The sequence below is a fragment of the Rana temporaria genome, chromosome 3 (genome assembly GCF_905171775.1).
Source record: "Rana temporaria chromosome 3, aRanTem1.1, whole genome shotgun sequence".
Classification (NCBI taxonomy): domain Eukaryota; kingdom Metazoa; phylum Chordata; class Amphibia; order Anura; family Ranidae; genus Rana; species Rana temporaria.
The window spans coordinates 34,342,395-34,362,035 of NC_053491.1; the positions used below are offsets into that span (position 1 = coordinate 34,342,395).

Below are 19,641 nucleotides of genomic sequence, written 5' to 3' on the forward strand. Positions count from 1 at the left end.
GGGGGCTTCTTCTTTGACGTCTTCGGGTGGGTGGGGGCCGCCGTCTGGTTCTCTTCCACCGCCGGGGGGGGATGGCTTTTAAAAAAGCCCCCACCCCCCCGGCGGGTTTCCTCCGGCGTCTTCGGCGGGGCTCTTCTTCTTCCGCTATCCCGACGGGTCTTCTCAACTCTCCGGGGTTCTCCTTCTGTCTTCGCCGCTCTCCGTTGTTGACTCGTCGCACCCCGGTTCTTCGTCTCGCAGTCCGGTCCCTTCTTCCGTGCTGTACGTCTTCTTCTGTGCTGTGAGTTCTTCTTCCGCGCTGTGACGTCATGTTCTTCACTTCTCTTCTTCTCCCCATGTTGACTCGCCGGTCCTCCTCGCTGAAATGACGGATGCGCGCCTTGCATCGGACCTATATAGGCCTCGCAGTCCCATCATGCTCTGTACCTACCCATGTGATACCTACCCACGTGGGTAGGTATCACATGGGTAGGTACCAGAGCATGATGGGATTGCGAGGCCTATATAGGTCCGATGCAAGGCGCGCATCCGTCATTTCAGCGAGGAGGACCGGCGAGTCAACATGGGGAGAAGAAGAGAAGTGAAGAACATGACGTCACAGCGCGGAAGAAGACGTACAGCACGGAAGAAGGGACCGGACTGCGAGATGAAGAACCGGGGTGCGACGAGTCAACAACGGAGAGCGGCGAAGACAGAAGGAGAACCCCGGAGAGTTGAGAAGACCCGTCGGGATAGCGGAAGAAGAAGAGCCCCGCCGAAGACGCCGGAGGAAACCCGCCGGGGGGGTGGGGGCTTTTTTAAAAGCCATCCCCCCCCGGCGGTGGAAGAGAACCAGACGGCGGCCCCCACCCACCCGAAGACGTCAAAGAAGAAGCCCCCCCTGGTAAAAGAGCTAATAAAGAAGACAGGGGGCGGCCTCCGGAGCAGAAAAATAAAATATTTTAATACACTGTGTGGTTTATTTGTGTTTTTACCACTTTTCTTGCAGGTGAATGGGTAGGGGTACGATGTACCCCATACTCATTCACTTAGGGTGGGGGGCCGGTATCTGGGGGCCCCCTTATTAAAGGGGGCTCCCAGATTCCGATAAGCCTCCCGCCCGCATACCCCGACAACCAACGGCCAGGGTTGTCGGGAAGGGGCCCTGTCCTCATCAACATGGGGACAGGGTGCTCTGAGGTGGGGGGGCCGCAGTGCGCCCCCCTGCCCCAGAGCACCCAACCCCCCCATGTTGAGGGCATGCGGCCTGGTACGGCTCAGGAGGGGGGGGGGGGCGCTCGCTCGTCCCCACTCCCTTCCTGGCTGGCCGGGTAGCGTGCTTTGGATACGGGTCTGGTATGGATTGTAGGGGGACCCCCTACGCCGTTTTTTTCGGCGTAGGGGGGCTCTCCTTACAACCCATAACAGACCTAAGGGCCCGGTATGCTCCTGAGGGGGGGACCCATGCCGGATTTTTATTTAAAATCCGGCGGGGACTTCCCCCTCAGGATTCATAACAAACGCCGCACACGTGTAGAATTGGCGGGAATCCAAGTCGGATCTCCCGTCGCTTCTATGACGGCTCTGTCTCCATCGCGGCAAGCCAGCTCGGCGCTGGCTCCCGCGATGGGGCTCGTAGGTGCTCAATCTCGCTGAGAAAGAGAGCGAGATTGACACAAAATCGGCTTCACCTACTGTATGTCCAAGACATAAAGAGTTGATATACTTTTGAGGCAGTTGTAAATGATGTTCACCCCTGATTGCTGTGCAGTGAGCTCCTTAAAACCTGAATTGAGCCAAACGACGAGACTAGAGACACTTGGGGGTCTACTTAGGCCTGGTTCACACCTATGTAGGTTGCAGTTTGTATATTCCAGGTGCATTTTGCATTTTTCAATACACATTTTTGATCCATTGAAGTCTATGGGACCAAAACCCAGAAAAAAGTCCATGGCTCTTTCCATGAAATGCACAGATGTAAACTTGACCAATAGGAAACCATGTTAAATGGACTGCAGTGTGTTTCTTTGCAAATAAAAACACAAAAAAAAATGCATAGGTGTGAACCATATCTAATAAAACGTCTCATCATTCTCAAGGTGTTTAATATGTTTCTGTCAGCTCCATCTAGTGGTCATAATTTCCTGATTGAGGTGTTTTGGTAATATACTGCATTATGGCCTAGAGATGGAGCTGAAGATCTTTTTGCAGCTGGCATTTTTTTTATTTATAGCCCCCTTGCAGTATGGGCCCCCCTGCCCTAAAGCACCCACCATGTTGAAGGGATGTGGCCTAGTATGGTCCAGGGGGGCTCTCGCTCATCCCCCTCCTTTCCTGACCTTCTGGGCTGCATGCTCAGGTAAGGGTCTGGTATGGATCTTGGGAGGGGGGGGTATATAATTTTTCTGGTGTGGCCTATCAGTGACTGATAAGGCGGCACTGATGGGCATTGATGAGGTGGCACCAATGAGTTGGCACTGATGAGGTGACACTGATGATGTGCACTAATAGGCAGCACTGATGGGCACTGATAGGTTGCACTTATATTCGGCACTGGTGGGCATTTATAGGTAGCACTGATGGGCACTTATAGGTGGCACTAATGGGCACTGATAGGCGACACTGGTGGTACTAGTGGCATATGAAAAAAATATGTAAGTGCAGCGCAATGAAAGTCCATATAAAAATAACTGAAGATGACACCCAGTGATACAGCGAAAACTTCAAACGAAAGTGATGTAACCTCCAACAACAAGAGAAATGCTTCCTTACCAGATGGGATGGACCATTTGCGTTAACAACTGGTCAAAACAGCTTGGTCTCACCATAGGAGAGAAGACGCGGATGGATCCAGCAGAGTGGTAAGTAATCCAATCAGATGGGATGGGCCATTAGCATTACCAACTGGTCAAAACAGCTTGGTCTCAGCATAAGAGAGAAGATGCGGATGGATCCAGCAGAGTGGTAAGTAATCCGATCAGATATTAAAAAACAACAGAAAACACGATCTCAGTGTAGACTGTTTGTATTTTATTCCAAGGGTAAAAAGGTTCACTATACAGCAAAAATCTTGGACACAGGGAAATCCACTGGAGGACTACCGTCTGGTATAGCGAATGAGATTAAAACCATAAAAAGCATGGCATGTAGCCGTGGTGTAGTCGCAAACGGCAATGGAAAGGACGCGGGTGACGTCACAAAGCTCCTCCCCCCTGCGCACGTTACGTCCGATTGGACTTCGTCAGCGGTGGGTACTAGTGGCATTCCTTGTGGTCCTGGGGGGGGGGCATCCTCGAGGGGGCTGCACTGATAATCAATTTGTGCATCTCCTCCCTGTCAGGAGAGGCGCCGATTGGCTCCCCTCTACTCAAGTCTGTCAGACGTGAGGAAAAGCCAACACATGGCTTTTCCTGTTTACACCGTAATCAGCTAAGATTGGACACAGCTGATCACGCAGTAAAGAGACTCCGTCAGAGACTCTTTGCCAAGATCGGTGTGGTGGTGTGTCAGACTGACCTGCCAAACCACCAATGGCCGACCACCGATCACTGCGCTCTGCGCCCCCATGGGCACGTGGCTTGTTATCCTGAATGACTTCACATGACGTCCAGTCAGGATAATGGAACCACTGCCCTGCGGGAAGTAGTTAAGCTGCAAAAAAAGTCTGACGCTGGTAAAAGCAGTTGTAAAAACGTCCCATGCGCATGAGGCCTTGATGTTCAGTAGGCAGCTATGGGGAGCGCATATGACATGCACTAAACTACAGGATAACTGGAAGGAGATGGTCAGTGTCCCCTATGTTTTAGGCAGTTAGAGCAAACAAGGTATGTGAAATACGGTGAATGCTGCCATAAAGTGCATTTTCCAACTGAACATTTACTGTATAGTGGAGAAACGTCATTAAAACTGTTCATCATTTAGACAGTGTATCCAATAAAGTCCATCTTGTTTGGTAAAAGTCATTTGTCACAGTAGAGACATTAGTGGAGATTTTGTAAGTGAGCATTTTATGTGAAGGTCCAGGAATTTTACAGGATGTGGAGCTCCTCAAACAACCTCATTAGCATGAGCTAATAAAGCCTTTTGTTAAGAGCTTGCCAGTTCCTGTACTCGGTGTTTCACGGAAGACCACTACAGATTAAATATGATGTAAGTGTTGGAAAAAATACTGGAACTAGCCACAGGGAATCTACATATGTAAAAAAAAAATGACCATTTAAAGGCTACCAGCATGTTTTAATAAGGTGAAGAGCAATGCCAAACCTTACAGCAACCTATCATTCGTGTTCATTATCTCTACAGCTCTAATCTTGAAATAGGTCATTGGTTACCATGGATTACTCCATTTTTTAACTTGCTTGTCCTATTAAAAGACCTGCATTATATTGATTAATGTTATCCAATCAGTAAACAGGCCTCGGTATACTGAGGACAGGTTATGAATACCTATTATTTTGTGTAGCAGTTTATAATCAGCTTTTTTAATCCGTTCTTACAGTTATTTGTAATGGGTTAACTTTCACAGCTATACAAGACATTTCTCAAATATAGATACAGATTTGCATGCAGGATAGGTTGAAGGTTTGAAGGAATATAGGCTTGGCATCACTATTAAAAGAAAACTGTGAAATTTTCTAATTTATTAAACATAACATGCCCCTTCCCTTGACTTCTCTATCAAGATCAATGGCACATCTATCAGTCCATCGCCATATGCCAGGGTGCTAGAGGTAACCTTAGACTCTGAACTGTAATTAAAGGCCCACATCCAATCCCTGTCCAAATAATGCCGCCTTAGCCTCCGCAACATTTAGAGAATATGCCCCTTTTTAACTAATGACACCACCAAGCTTCTAATTCACTCGCTGGTTATCTCTCGCCTTGACTACTGCAACTTCCTCCTCATTGGATTACCTTTACAGAGACTATCCCCCCTTCAGTCCATTATGAATGCTGCTGCAAGACTCATCCACCTTACCAACCATTCAGTGTCCTCTGCCAATCCCTGCACTGGCTTCCACTCACCCAACGAATAAAATTGAAAGTACTAACAATAGTTTACAAAGCCATCCACAACTCGTCCACTAACCTAGTCCCAAAATACAAACCAAGCTGCTCTCTTCGGTCCTTCCGAGACCTCCTGCTCTCTAGCTCCCTTGTCACCTCCTCCCATGCTCGCCTCCAGGATTTCTCCAGAGCTTCTCCCATCCTTTGGAACTCCCTTCCCCAATCTGTCCGACTGTCCCCTAATCCAGTGTTTCCCAACTCCAGTCCTCAAGGCACACCAACAGGTCATGTTTTCAGGCTTTCCATTATTTTGCACAGGTGATTTGATCAGTTTCACTGCCTTAGTAATTACCACAGCCGTTTCATCTGAGGGAAATCCTGAAAACATGACCTATTGGTGTGCCTTGAGGACTGGAGTTGGGAAACACTGCCCTAATCTATCCATCTTTAGACAATACCTGAAAACTCTTTTCTTTAAAGAATCCTATCCTGCATCTAACTTACACTGTTTTACTTCCTCCATCAGCTCATCCCCCACAGATATTACCTTTTGTATCAATTGACGCTCCCTTTTTAGATTGTAAGCTCTATTGAGCAGGGCCCTATGATTCCTCTTGTACCAAATTGTAATGTAACTGTAATGTCTGCCTTTATTTTGTTAAGCTCTGCGCAAACTGTTGCCGCTATATAAAACCTGTATAATAAGGAATAAGGAACAACTCTTCCAGCTGAGTCACTTGAGATGTTGGGCAGCTCCCTTCTGATCTGTTGGACAATCTTACCTTGTACCTTGTTTTTTGTTAATCTTGATCTCTTTGCTCCTCCAATGAACTTCCTCTCCCATAAACTGATTAAAACCAGATTATTGGGCTCTCTCTCCAGCCAATATCTCGCTTGTGTCACTCCTGCTGCCATCTGTATCTTGGCTACCACTCATTACTGATCTTTGGCTTGTTTCTTGACTATGTTTCAGCTTGATCCCAACCTGGAACCACTTGTTACTGTACTTTGGCTTGTCTACTGACTATGTTATTGCTTATCCCTACCAGCTATATCTGCTATATCTGCTACTGGACCCCGGCTTGCTCACATCCATGTAGTGCCATCCTAAGGACCAAGACCTTGGAAGCAACATGTAGCAAAACCCATCTCCACTATCAGGAGCTATGGTGGTAACCCAGGTGGTGCTTAGACTTTGCATCTCAGATGAGCCTGTGTCATCCACCATGGTGACTTGCTTCCGCACGTATTCAGTTGGTCAGTGGGAGCCTCTCTACTGCTATAGCTACTGGTTTCTGAGCCTGACCATGATAATCACTTTTCTAGACCTTCACACGTACACATAACTACAGTCCATACATTTAAATCCATGGCACATGGGTTAGCACAGCAGCATCTACACATCATGTACAAGACCTAATTATTTGCAGATTATATCTAGTCGGCAACTTAGTTCAGACGCATGCAGGTGCGAAGGAGGCTGGTAGATTAATTAGGCACAAAGTCACACCTGCATCTCACGTCACTGGTTCATAGAGGTTCATATTGAACTCTCATCAACCAAAGCTGCAGATGCAATAATGTTTCAGAAAGAAAAAAAAGTTAAAACTTCAGCATATGTTATAAAGATTTAGCTAAAATGTTATGACATTTCCATATCTGATACATTTGTTTTTGTCAAATAATACAATGTAATATCTAAATAGGAAGGTTTGGCACTCACAGCCGTTGGAGTCCAGTGTAAAGTTCCATGTCCACCGCATTCAATGTGTGTAATCCTTTCCAGTTCTCTATTTCTCTGCAAAGAAAAAACAGGTGGATATTAGCAAAGATTGTTGCATGAAAATACAATGTTCATTTACTGATGTAGTGCTATTTATAGAAAGCAGATAATTGATTCAGTTCAGCATATTGCCAGGGATTAGGAAGTCACACACGTTACTAAAGACTGACCAGATCAACTAATTAATCAAAGACGCCAATTAACAAGACGTATGGATGAACTTCTGCTACTGCTGGAACGAGAAGCCAAGTTATGACTAAAGCTGGCCATACACGTTTTTACGAGTGTTGGATTTTCTAATGGTAAGTGAGGTCAAATTGACATTTGTTTTTGCCCATAGTTGCGAGAAAAGTTGGAATGGATTCTTTTTTTTCTCAAACAAATGAAATTCTAACTGTGAGCCCAGGTTCACACTGGGTGCGATTTCATTCGATTTGAGATGCGATTTCACATGTGAAATCGCATCTCAAATGCCGCCAATTGTCGGCAATGGCGCCGTCCTAATCGGTGCGACGCCGCATCTGCGGCGCTGCACCGATTTCAAAAAGTAGTTCTTGTACTACTTTTTGCGATTTCGGGCCGCGATTTACATAGACATCTGTGCAGAAACCTGCACAGATGTCTCTTAAATCGCGGCCGAAATCGGGACTGCCGACGGGAGTGAAATCGTGCGAGTTCAGCTGAACTCGCACGGCTTCACTCCCGCAGCCCAGTGTGAACCAGGGCTGAATGTGGTTTTTGTTAAGGGAAAATTGGACATACTGTGGTTGTTTTACTAGAACTGTAGAGGGAAAAATCTGGTGCACCTGTGCATTGTAGCCAATCAGCTTCTAACTTCAGCTTGTTCAATTAAAACCCATTCACACAGGGGCGGCACGACTTTGGGGGCGACTCGGCAAGGCGACCTGAAGACGACTTCAGAGGCGACTTGCAAAATGACTTCTGTATAGAAGTCAATGCAGGTCGCTCTGAGTCGCCCCCAAAGAACGTACAGGAACCTTTTTCTAAGTCAGAGCGACTTGCGTCGCTTCTATTAGAACAGTTCTATTGAACAGAGCGGGAGGTGACTTGTCAGGCGGCTGTCGCCCCTGACGACTCGCCCCTGTGTGAATGGGCTCTTAAGCTTTTACAAAAAAAAATGGAAGCTGATTGGTTTCTATGCAGAGCTGCACCAGATTTTTCACTCTCCAGTTTTAGTAAATCAACCTATTGTAATAAAACCTGTTTAGTATGTCTGGGATTCCATTCAAATAGCAGGTCTGGATGAAATTGTAAGGGCTCTCGAATGAAATTAGTTGGATCATTGATGGCAAGAAAGCTCTCAGAATGATTTTTCTATGAACGTTTGAACAAAGACCTAACCATGTATGGCCAACTTAACTAGTATCTGATGAGAAATGATGAGACCCTTTTCAGAAGGCAATTGGTGAGAGATCAGATAGACCATTCCATGCCTTTGAGTTCATTCAGTGAATTATCCAGTGTTTCTGATCGAAAGCTGATAGAGTTGCAAAAGGACAAAGGTGCACTGATAACTTCATGGACCAAAGAGAATAGCATTTTTCAAAGTGAGTACCAAGGCACAGCATCAGACACCCAGGAGAACAGACAGCTCATAGCTAAACCTCATCAGTTGCCACTACAGAATGTATGCACAGGACAAACGTAGATCTACTATACTCAGACAAAAAAGTTAACAAAAAATAAATAAATAAGACATGTACAAAAAAACAAAACAAAAAATGAGCAGACTCGATGGACTACTTTTTTTTCTGCGTTCACTTTTCTATGTTTCTAAAACAAGTTGCTCATCCATGGACGTCCACAGGTAGGGGGAAGGGGGGCACATGCCCCCCCTGGAATCAGGGAACAGCAAGGTGTCCGCCCAAAGGGGTGTGCACGGGTTGTGCACAGGCACACCCTAATCACCTGAGCACAGCACGCAGACTGTCAGTGGGTGCCAGGTGCTGGAACGCTCTCCATGTAACAGCACCGGAAGGAAGATTGCATTGTGGGCAGCAGCGGGCAGGGCTTTTCATCATCCGGAGCTTCTGCCGCCTCCAGTGCTGGCCTCTAGCATCGAGAGTCAGCACACACAAACCCTTCCTGCTTTCCCAGCTCTGCATATACAACAGAGGAGGGGGCAGGGAGAGGTATCTACACAGCCGCTCAAGCCCGCAGCGTGTATCAACAGAAGCACGTGCCAGGAGCGTGACCTGCCACATAGAAGCGAAGTGTCAGGAAAGATCCAGATGGTAAGTGAGCTTTAGCAAATAAAAAAAATTGCTTCCACCACATTGCATGGGTTAAATGCATGTTTTTGCCCACGGTACCAATACAAGTACATTTGATTTTGTATATGTTAAGTAGACCTATTAATAATGTTCCTTCTATTGCTGAGTTATTATGTTAAGGTTTCAGCTCTGGGTCGTCATTGTCATCTTGACTTTACAACCTTGTGAGCTACTGACCAGGAACATACTTTTCAGACTTCACTGGCTACATGATCAGTTTTGGTCCTTAACTTACTAGGTAGTCAAGCCAAGACCAGAATGAAAAAAGACCAGAATGACAGCTCCACAATGACAGCCTACACTTTGTTAAAAATTCAGTCAATTTCATCCTCCATATTTCTATTCACAACGGATCAATCTCAGCTTTCTTAAAACACTTTTAGATGTGGCATCAAGTGGTGAAATATTATTAGATGGTGATCTAACAGTGGGAAGGGAGAGTTTTTAAATTAGAGCACAGAAGAGGAAATATTAGATTAAGAGTTAATGAAGCTGTCAAGACAAAAAGAGAATGTTCATGAAATAAGTTTAGAGTCAGGAGAGAAAATGTATGTCCCCTGGTGTAAGGCAAGGAATGCTAAAAAGTGAGATAATGCCGAGAGATGCAGAGATTCAAGAGGGTGATAGATCACACCAATATGGTCAAACAAAGAGTAACAATTGCGAGGGCGTGATCTTCTAAAGATGGATCACTATGATTAAAGTATGATGAATTACATGGTAAACTGTCCCTAACATTTCGTTTTCTCTTAGGCCTCGTACACACGACCGAGTTTCTCGGCAAATAACAGCAAGAAACTTGATGGGAGCTATTTTTTTGCAGAGGAAACCGGTCGTGTGTACATTTTCGTCGAGGAAACTGTTGAGAAACTCGACGAGCCAAAAAGAGAGCATGTTCTCTATTTCCTCGACGGGAGTCTCAAATTGTCTCGTCGAGTTCCTGGTCGGGCTGGACATTCAGAGGACTTCAAAGTACTCCTTGCCGCAATTCTGCTTGTGATCCCAAATTTCACTGCAAAGCTGACAAAAAAAAGTTCCCGCTCCTTTTTGGGTGACAAGCTTCACACAATGTGATTTATTGCGACTGCAGCAAGATTCATCTTGTAACAATTGCATGGGCAGAATTGCAGCGACTCCGCCCACGATCTCAAAACGCTAGATGTGAATGGGGCCCTAATCTTTCTTTTCCTGTTTCTTAACCACTTCCATAACAGGTCTATTCTCTCCTTCATGTAAAAATCATATTTTTTTTGCTAGAAAATTATTCAGAACCCCCAAACAGTATATATGTTTTAGCAGACACCCTAGGGAATAAAATGGCAGTAATTGCAACTTTTTTATCTCGCACGGTATTTGCACAATAATTTTTCAAACGCCTTTTTTATAACACGCTTTAAAATTGCGCAATCCGTCTGACCATTCTCATCGGATGGACCGGTCGTGTGTACGCGGCCTGAGAGTCTCAAGGCCCGTACACACAATCGGATGTTGCAACAACTATTGTCTGACGGACATGTTTTGTCGGATAATCCGACTGTCTATATGCTCCATCGGACAATTGTTGTCGGAATTTCTGACAACAAATGTTGACTGTGCATGCTCTCAAATTGTCCGACAACAAATGTGTTCTGTCGGATTATCCGATACACAAATTCGTGAGTACAAACACACATGCTCCTAACCAATGCTAACCATCAGACAACATTAGCAGAAGTTGCTCAAAGGGTGGCAGTAAAGAGTTGAAAAACTACGTAGTTTTGCTAGATGGAACTCCAATCGTGTGTACAAAGCTTTAGCCACCACGGACTGCTCCAGCATGAATCCAGGCATATCTCCTCATGTTAAAGAACCAATACCACACAGTAGAAGATAAAAACGAGCATGTAATTTAAAACGCCTCTGATGGATTCAAGCCAGCAAGATGGCCACCGTCCACACGAACAGCGACGCCACATGTCCAGAACTCTTCACTACTTATATTGAAAACTTAAAAAAAAAATATCAGAAATAAAAAACGAAGTGCTGAAATCTGACTTTGTACTACACAAAATTTGGCAATATCATTGAATGAATGAAAAACTTATAAAGCGCGGCGCATGCGAACTGAATCGCTTCTGGGCGCTAGTTGTTCGTGTCTCATGACATCAAAAGAGCAGAGTTTTGATCTGTCTTCTGAAAGTCAGGTGGTTTTCCTCCAACCGAATGCTGGTTGGTAAAGCGTTCCATAGTCTAGGACCCTGAAAAGCAAACCTTCTTTCTCCTTTGGACTTGTATTTGGTTTTTGGTACCCTGACCAGATTTTGGTCGGTGGATGGCAGAACGCGATTCGAATTGTGAGGTTCTATCTTGTCGCAAAGATATTGCGGAGCCTTCCCATGGATGCACTTATGTGTCAGGCAGAGTGCTTTAAATGCAATTCTGTCTTTTACTGGCAGCCAGTGAAGGGTTCTCAACGAAGGTGAGATTGATTCCCATTTTTTTTTCCCAGTCACCAGTCTGGCGGCCGTATTCTGAACGACTTGCAGACGGGAGATTTGGTACTTTGGGAGTCCGAGGTACAGGGCGTTAGCATAGTCCAGTCTGGAATTCACGATTGTTCCCACCACGACTGCTACGTCTTCTTTGGGGATAAATGGGATAAGTCTGCGTAGTAGGCGCAACAGATGGTGCGCTCCGCTGACTACTGACCCTATTTGTGCGTCCATTGTCATGAAGGTGTCGAAGATGACCCCGAGACTTTTGACTTTGGAGCTAGGGGTGATGATTTGGCCCAGAATGGGCGGGGGTGTCCAGGTTGTTGCCAGTTGACTCTTTCGGCCAGTCATTCATCACCAGACGTAATCGATCCCATATGTAGCCTGAAGGATGGGTTGTTTTGTGTATCGGCGGACACACAAGATATCTAAAGCCCTGTACACACAGCCAGGATTCCCGTCTGTTTGAAAACCGTCAGTTTTCATGATGAGATTCCTGCCAAGCTTGCCTTGAAAAGCCATGTATACACACGGTCACACAAAAGACACACCGTTCCTTTGAATGGCAAGAATGCGGTGACATCAAAGACTACGACAAGCCAGCTAAATTACGTTCTATGTTACCACGCATGCGTCAAATTGTTATCGAGCATGCACGGTTTATTTCCCCTTCAGGTAAGCATACAGACGACAGGTTTTCTCGGCAGGAAACACTGTGCCGGGAATCTTGACGGGAAAATAGAGAGCAGGTTCTCTATTTTTTTCCGGCAGTTTTGTTGTCGGGAAAACTGCTAGGGAGCATACACACGCTCGGGATTCCCGGCCAAATGCTCACCTGGCAGTTTTCTTGCCGGGAAAACCGGTTGTATGTACGAGGCTTTAGGCTCTTTGTATCAGCGGCAGTTGTAAGTGGATTTATTTTATTTTTATAAATTTACAAATATTTTACCCTATATGGAGCACTTTGTTCTTTTGAGATAACACCATATCCTTTATGGCATCAAGGGGTGATCTTGTTGGGAGACCATCTGGACCTGGAGAAAGGCCTTGGCTGGGCTAAAGCCACAAGCACTAATAATCCCTTGTAATGAGGGATCAATAGGAGCTGGTAAGCGAGCCTCTTATCTGTTGGTGGAGGCACTGATATCTGTATCTCTTCAGATTTTTACATTGATGTCACATTATTTGTGGACTGTTCGATTTAGTTTAAATTATTGAATAGTGTGACCTATATATATGTTTATGTTTACTTACTGTGCACATGACTCACAGAAGGTTTGCTGTTTATATATTTTTTAGAATTTCAAATGCATTTTTTTCACGTGTTTCTAAGTAATGTATACCTACTATAAAATGCCAGGATCTGATCAGTAAAGTATACTTACTGTTGATCCACCCTGTATTATGTACGCTGTTGGGAATTGCCTAGTCATGGAGAACCATGGGAACTCTATATGATTGGCTGATGCACACTTTGTTTTCACCGCTTTTTCAGGATGTTCTTTCTGTCCCCTGATCTAAGACTTTTCTCACAGAACATGGATTTAATTTCCTAACACACTTTGCTCTCTATAGGTGACAGGGGAAGTATCCTCCTTATTACCGATGACCTGCGTTCATACATTTGGAGCAGCGCCTGCTTGGAATTGCCGATCTTCACCAGCTGGAGATCTGCAGAATGCCAAGAGCTGATCTAAATCCTTGCACACAGCTTTAGTTACACATATATAAACATGCAGCACTAGTCAGCCTGGGAATAAATAATGATGTACTGTGCATACATTATTATGAAATATGACAGAAAATCTCTAGCAGGATGTGATATATGACTGCATGCTGTAAATCTATACATCTGCTGGAAAACACATGACAACTAGTTACTGTACAATGAAGCTGGTGCTGTGTAAACAGTCCAGCCACTGAAGCGTTAATGTTGCAGTGCATGACTTTCGCTATGTGAAGATGAAATTAGAGGATATTTTCCCATATGTGATGTAATGAAAGCTGTATCCACTCAAAGCATATTGTAAACCTGAGCCTGGGATGATGCATACAACCAACCTGATGAAATTAACTTTACATCAGAAGCTCCTCTTCATATCAGAGGTCCATCATCATATTAGAGGTCCCCCATCATGTTTTAGAGGTCTCTCATCTTATTGGAGGTCTTACCATCACATCAGAGGGCCCCCATTACATCAGAGGGCCCCCATCACATCAGAGGTCCCCCTTTCACTTCAGTGGCCCCAATCACATCAGAGGGCCCCCATCACATCAGAGGTCCCACTTTCACTTCAGTGGCCCCAATCACATCAGAGGCCCCCCATCACATCAGAGGTCCCCCTTTCACTTCAGTGGCCCACTATCACATCACAGTCCCCTCATCACATCAGGGGGCCCCTTACATCAAAGGCTTCCCTATACATGGGAAGTAACCCCTTGACAGCTTACCCACATCACTTCAAAGTCCGTCCATCACATGAAATTCTCCCCATCACCTTAAATCACAAAATCCTTACATCAGAGGCCCCCAATCACGCAGTCCGTCCGTTAAAGAGGACCCCACCCCCAATCACATTGTCTTCACATCAGACCCAACAGCAAGGCAGATGACAGGAGGTGGAGCAGGTCTGTAGGAGGCAAACGTTTGTCCTCTCTTGAAAACTAGGGGTAACCTTGCATGCCGTCTACCCTTGATCAGCACCAGGTGTTTCCATGGTGTGGGAAGGCCTGCCACTGCCACCATAGCAACAAATTATTCTGTGTGTCCTGCCCTAGAGGGTCCTTGGTTGTTATGCTTCTGGCAGGTGGCCCACCTGCACCATGGCAATTCATAACACTGATTACGGGCAAAATGGATCCGGTGCTCTCTGCACCCTGGAGGACTCTAGCAAACAGGTTTGTATGGAAGAGTGTATTTTTTTTAAATATATATTTATTCATATAATTTTTCATATAAAAGTACAAGATTTTTTAAATCAGGAGTAGTCTGCCAGCAAAGGCAACAAAGTAAAAGACATAATACTACATAGTAAGCAGGATAAAACTGTGTGGTTTGGAGCCTACAAACATTCACAAGATAACTAATAAAACAGTATCTGGTCCAACTAACTAACTAACTAACTAACTAACTAACTAACTAAATAACTAACTGGTGGTTGCCAAAGGAGTGGATGCAGGTGAACATTCAGACAAGAGTGTTAAAGCTGAACTCCATGCAAAAATATATAACATACCTTGTTGCTGCTATACGCTTTTTGTTAAATCAGTCAAGTTTTATAATTGTTTATATACATCTGGTGTAAATAGCTGGACTTGACTTAGTATTAGGGATAAGCCTGATGTTCGAGTCGAACGTAACTTCTACTTGAACATCGGGTATTTGCCCATTCGCCGAATAACGAACACTATGCGGTGTTCGCAGCAAATTTGAAAGCCACTGAACACTGTTTAAAAGGGAGATTAACATGAAAAAACAAAAGTGCTCATTTTAAAAGCTTATATGCATGGTATTGCCATAAAAAGTGTTTGGGGACCCGGGTCCTACCCCAGGGGCCATGTATCAATGCAAAAATAAAAACCTTTTTAAAAATTTTTTTTTTTTTGGGAGCAGTGATCTAAATAATGCTTAAAGTGAAACAATAAAAGTGAAATATTCCTTTATATGTTGTGCCTGGGGGGTGTATAGCATGCCTAGGGAAACAAGTCATTTAAAACTGACCGCAGCTGTAATGCATTGTTGGGTCTCAGCAATACAGATAAAACTCATTGAAAAAAAACAGCATGGGTTCCCCCCCAGTCCATTATCAGGCCCTTTTGGTCTGGTATGAATATTAAAGGGAACCCCAAACCAAAATGAAAAAAACATTGTGCGGGGGTCCCCCCAAAATCCATACCAGGTCCTTCACGTCTAGTATGGATATGAAGGGGAATCCTGCACCAATTTGTTTTTAATTAGTGTAGGGGTCCCCCCCAAAATCCATATCAGACCCTTATCTGAGCACGCAACCTGGCAGGCCACAGGAAAAGAGAGAGCATCCCCTCCTAAACCATACCAGACCACATGCCCTCAACATAGGGGATGGGTGCTTTGGGGCAGGGGGGCTCTTCGCCCACTCCACCCCAAAGCTCCTTGCCCCTATGTTGATGGGGACAAGGGCCTCATCCCCACAATCCTTGTCCAGTGGTTGTGGGGGTCTGCGGGCGGGGGGCTTATTGGAATCTGGAAGCCCCCTTTAATAAGGAGGCCCCCATGTCCCGGCCCCCCCATGTAAATTTGTAACAGGTACATTGTACCCCTACCACTTCACAAAAAAAGCGTCAAAAATTGTAACAAAAAGCAGAGACACTTTGGGACAAGTCGTTTATTAACCCCTTGCCGACGAGCGTACGCACATATGCGGCCTCGGCTTTTGGGGGTTATACGGGGATGATGCCCGCAGCTGCAGGCACCATTCATTAGAGCATGCGATTGGCTATCCAGGCATAAGAACCAATGCGGCTAAAAGCCGCTCGGTTGTTATACCGGAGGAGCGGGAGAGGACATTCCCCCGTCGCCTCCGCCTTTAAACAATAAAAGTGAAATATTCCTTTAAATTTTGTGCCTGGGGGGTGTCTATAGCATGCCTAGGGAAACAAGTCATTTAAAACTGACCGCAGCTGTAATGCATTGTTGGGTCTCAGCAATACAGATAAAACTCATTGAAAAAAAACAGCATGGGTTCCCCCCCAGTCCATTATCAGGCCCTTTGGGTCTGGTATGAATATTAAAGGGAACCCCAAACCAAAATGAAAAAAAAATTGTGCGGGGGTCCCCCCAAAATCCATACCAGGTCCTTCACGCCATGTCCCGGCCCCCCCATGTAAATTTGTAACAGGTACATTGTACCCCTACCACTTCACAAAAAAAGCGTCAAAAATTGTAACAAAAAGCAGAGACACTTTGGGACAAGTCGTTTATTAACCCCTTGCCGACGAGCGTACGCACATATGCGGCCTCGGCTTTTGGGGGTTATACGGGGATGATGCCCGCAGCTGCAGGCACCATTCATTAGAGCATGCGATTGGCTATCCAGGCATAAGAACCATTGCGGCTAAAAGCCGCTCGGTTGTTATACCGGAGGAGCGGGAGAGGACATTCCCCCGTCGCCTCCGCCTTACCGGCCTCCCGTCCCACAGGGAGACCCGATCCACGATGCGCCACCTCCGGCGCCTTGCCACAGACTGGAACAAAGCCGTAAATGGCTTTGATCCAGTCTCCTGAATGTAAACATGGAAGCAACGTCACAACGTCACGTCCAGTTTACTTGGCTGCCAATGGCGCCGGATTTTAAAAAATATACAGTATTCAGGATAGCCTTTTTTCTCGATCTGAATACTTTGAAGTGTAAAGGAGGAATTTTGGGTCTTTCAGACCTCCGATTCCTCCATAAAGAGTACCTGTCACCACCTATTACTGTCACAAGGGATGTTTACATTCCTTGTGACGGCAATAAAAGTGATATTTTTATTTTATTTTTTTAACACAATTTTATATTATAAAAAAAAAAAAAAATGTAAAGCGCCCTCGTCCCGCAAGCTCGCGCAGCAAAGAAAACGCATATGGAAGTCACGCCCACATATGTAAACAGTGTTCAAATCACACATGTGAGGTATCACCACAATTGTCAGACCGAGAGCAATAATTCTAGAACTAGACTTCCTCTGTATCTCTTACCTGGTAACCGTGAGAATTTTTTTAAATGACGCCTATGGAGATTTTTAGGTACCATAGTTTGTCGCCATTCCACGAGTGCGTGCAATTATAAAGCGTGACATTTTTGGTATCTATTTACTCGGCCTAACATCATCTTGCACATTATACAAAAAAGTTGGGCTAACTTTACCGTTTCATTTTTTTATATTCATGAAAGTGTCTTTTTCCCAAGAAGTTGCGCTAAAAAAATATATATAATGTTTGGGGTTTTGTTTTCTAGCAAAAAAAAATCAATTTTAACTTGTAAACACAAAATGTCAGAAATAGGCTTAGTCATGAAAGGGATTTTATAAAATAAAAAAAAATTAATGTCCAGCGATATCTATTCTGGAGGCTTCCGCCGACTGACGCTTCTCTCGCTTTGACAGCTGTTATAAAGCTGAGGGCGGGGCAACCTGGTAATGTAAACGGGTGACCCCGCCCCCCTCTGACGCCACAGGATTTTTTTTTAATAAACACGAACTGAAGTGCTTGTGTTGAACCAAATCCAAGAAAATCCTCCACCTTGTGACGTCACCAACATTAAGGTCAAGATGTGCTCTTACCCCAAGTAATGGACCCTCTATTATGGAAAGTCAAATAGGTGTTTTGAATATCCTGGTTGTATTCATAGGAGATGTAGTGCGGATGATGTGTATCTCATAAACCATTCCTCCAGCACTGTGCATGAACTTCAGGACACCCAGCGATACCCAAAAATAAACAAGGGACTCCAATAGTGTAGAAAATACCTTCTTGAAAGTGTTTATTAGATGCCAAATGCACTTAGACAAATTGCCAAAAAATAGGAAAGTTATAAAATGTAGCTACTGTATTTATTGGCGTATAACGCTCACTTTTTTACCCTGAAAATAGAGGGTAAACTGTGCCTGCGTGTTATACGCAGGGGGCTGTGGAATTTTTTTTATCTGAAACTTCCCTCTTAAAGTTAGGGTGCGGGTTATACGCCGATAAATACGGTATATCCAAAATGAAAGAAAAATGTTGCCTATTGTTACCGAATGAGAAGGAAGTTGGGAGATCTGACTGCCAAATAATAGTTATTTAGTACAATGATGATGCAAGCATGCCTACTGGTTTTGACACTTTTGACACCGACCTTACTTTGTCTAAACTATAATAACTGGACATAATATTCCAACTTGGTAGGAATGGTTATTTCTTGGTCTGACTGTAATTGGTAGGATCTAGTGACCATCCTCTCACATCTATATGTTCCTTCGTTAGCACATATGGTATAACAAGGTGTTTCTGAAGTCATAGCAACTGATATCTCACTTTACACCTTTGCTCTTCAAGAGAAATGTGAAAACTGGTGCCGCCGTTTCCAAAGAGTGAGAAAGAATTTGATGGAATTCAATATCGATTTCCTTATTTGTCATCCAAAGTCATGTTGCAGCCACACATCTGCCACTTAAAATGAATCAACAGACTCAAAAACAAGCTAATTGAAGCATGTTGTTTGGGAAGTTAATTGCAGAAAAGAACACTTTCCACTCTAGAGAAGAGCTTTGCAGATTGCAGCCTACATTGTAAATGTTATGTCACCTTTATACCACCTTACACAAAGCTAAGAACAGTGGGGTTGATTTACGGTAGCCAATACGCTTTTAACTTCTAGCTTATTCAATTAAGCTTTGACAAAAAAACCTGGAAGCTGATTGGTTTCCATGCAGAAGCCGCACCAGATTTTGCACTCTTCAGTTTTTACGAATCCACCCCGGTGCGCCTTAGAGCATTTGCATTACACGCAGGGCTTTTTTCTTCAGAGCATATGTGCAGGAACTCCCAACTTCCAAGTCACCTGTTGTGTCTCTCCCCTACCCACCTCAGAGCACCATTCCTTGGTTCCACCCCCTACCCACCTCTGAGCACCATTCTTTGGTTCCACTCCCTACCTACCTCTGAGCACCATTATTTGGTTCCACTCCCTACCAACGTCCAAGCACCATTCCTTGGTTCCACTCCCTACCCACCTCTGAGCACCATTCTTTAGTTCCACTCCCTACCTACCTCTGAGCACCATTCTTTGGTTCCACTCCCTACCAACCTCCGAGCACCATTCCTTGGTTCCACCCCCTTACCCACCTCCGAGCACCATTCCTTGGTTCCACTCCCTACGTACCTCCGAGCTTCATTCCTTGGTTCCACTCCCTACCCACCTCTGAGCATCGTTCCTTGGTTTCACTCTTTACCAATCTCCAAAGCACCATTCCTTGGTTCCATTCCCTACCCACCTATGAGCACCATTCCTTGGTTCCACCACCTACCCACCTCCAAGCACCATTCCTTGGTTCCACCCCCTATCCACCTCTCAATAATGAATACAGAACCAAGTATCAATGTGTG

At 44.8% G+C, this 19,641-nt stretch overlaps 1 protein-coding gene across 10 annotated transcripts in view; it reads right to left on the reverse strand.

The window, feature by feature from the left end:
• The window catches only part of NTRK3 (neurotrophic receptor tyrosine kinase 3), a 936,199-nt gene that overhangs the window by 653,033 nt on the left and 263,525 nt on the right, over positions 1-19,641 (reverse strand). For all 10 annotated transcript variants that reach the window (XM_040342395.1, XM_040342396.1, XM_040342394.1 and 7 more), the window contains exon 2: positions 6,710-6,784. In XM_040342395.1, the coding sequence (XP_040198329.1) occupies positions 6,710-6,784 (75 nt within the window). The remainder of the gene's footprint in view (positions 1-6,709; positions 6,785-19,641) is intronic.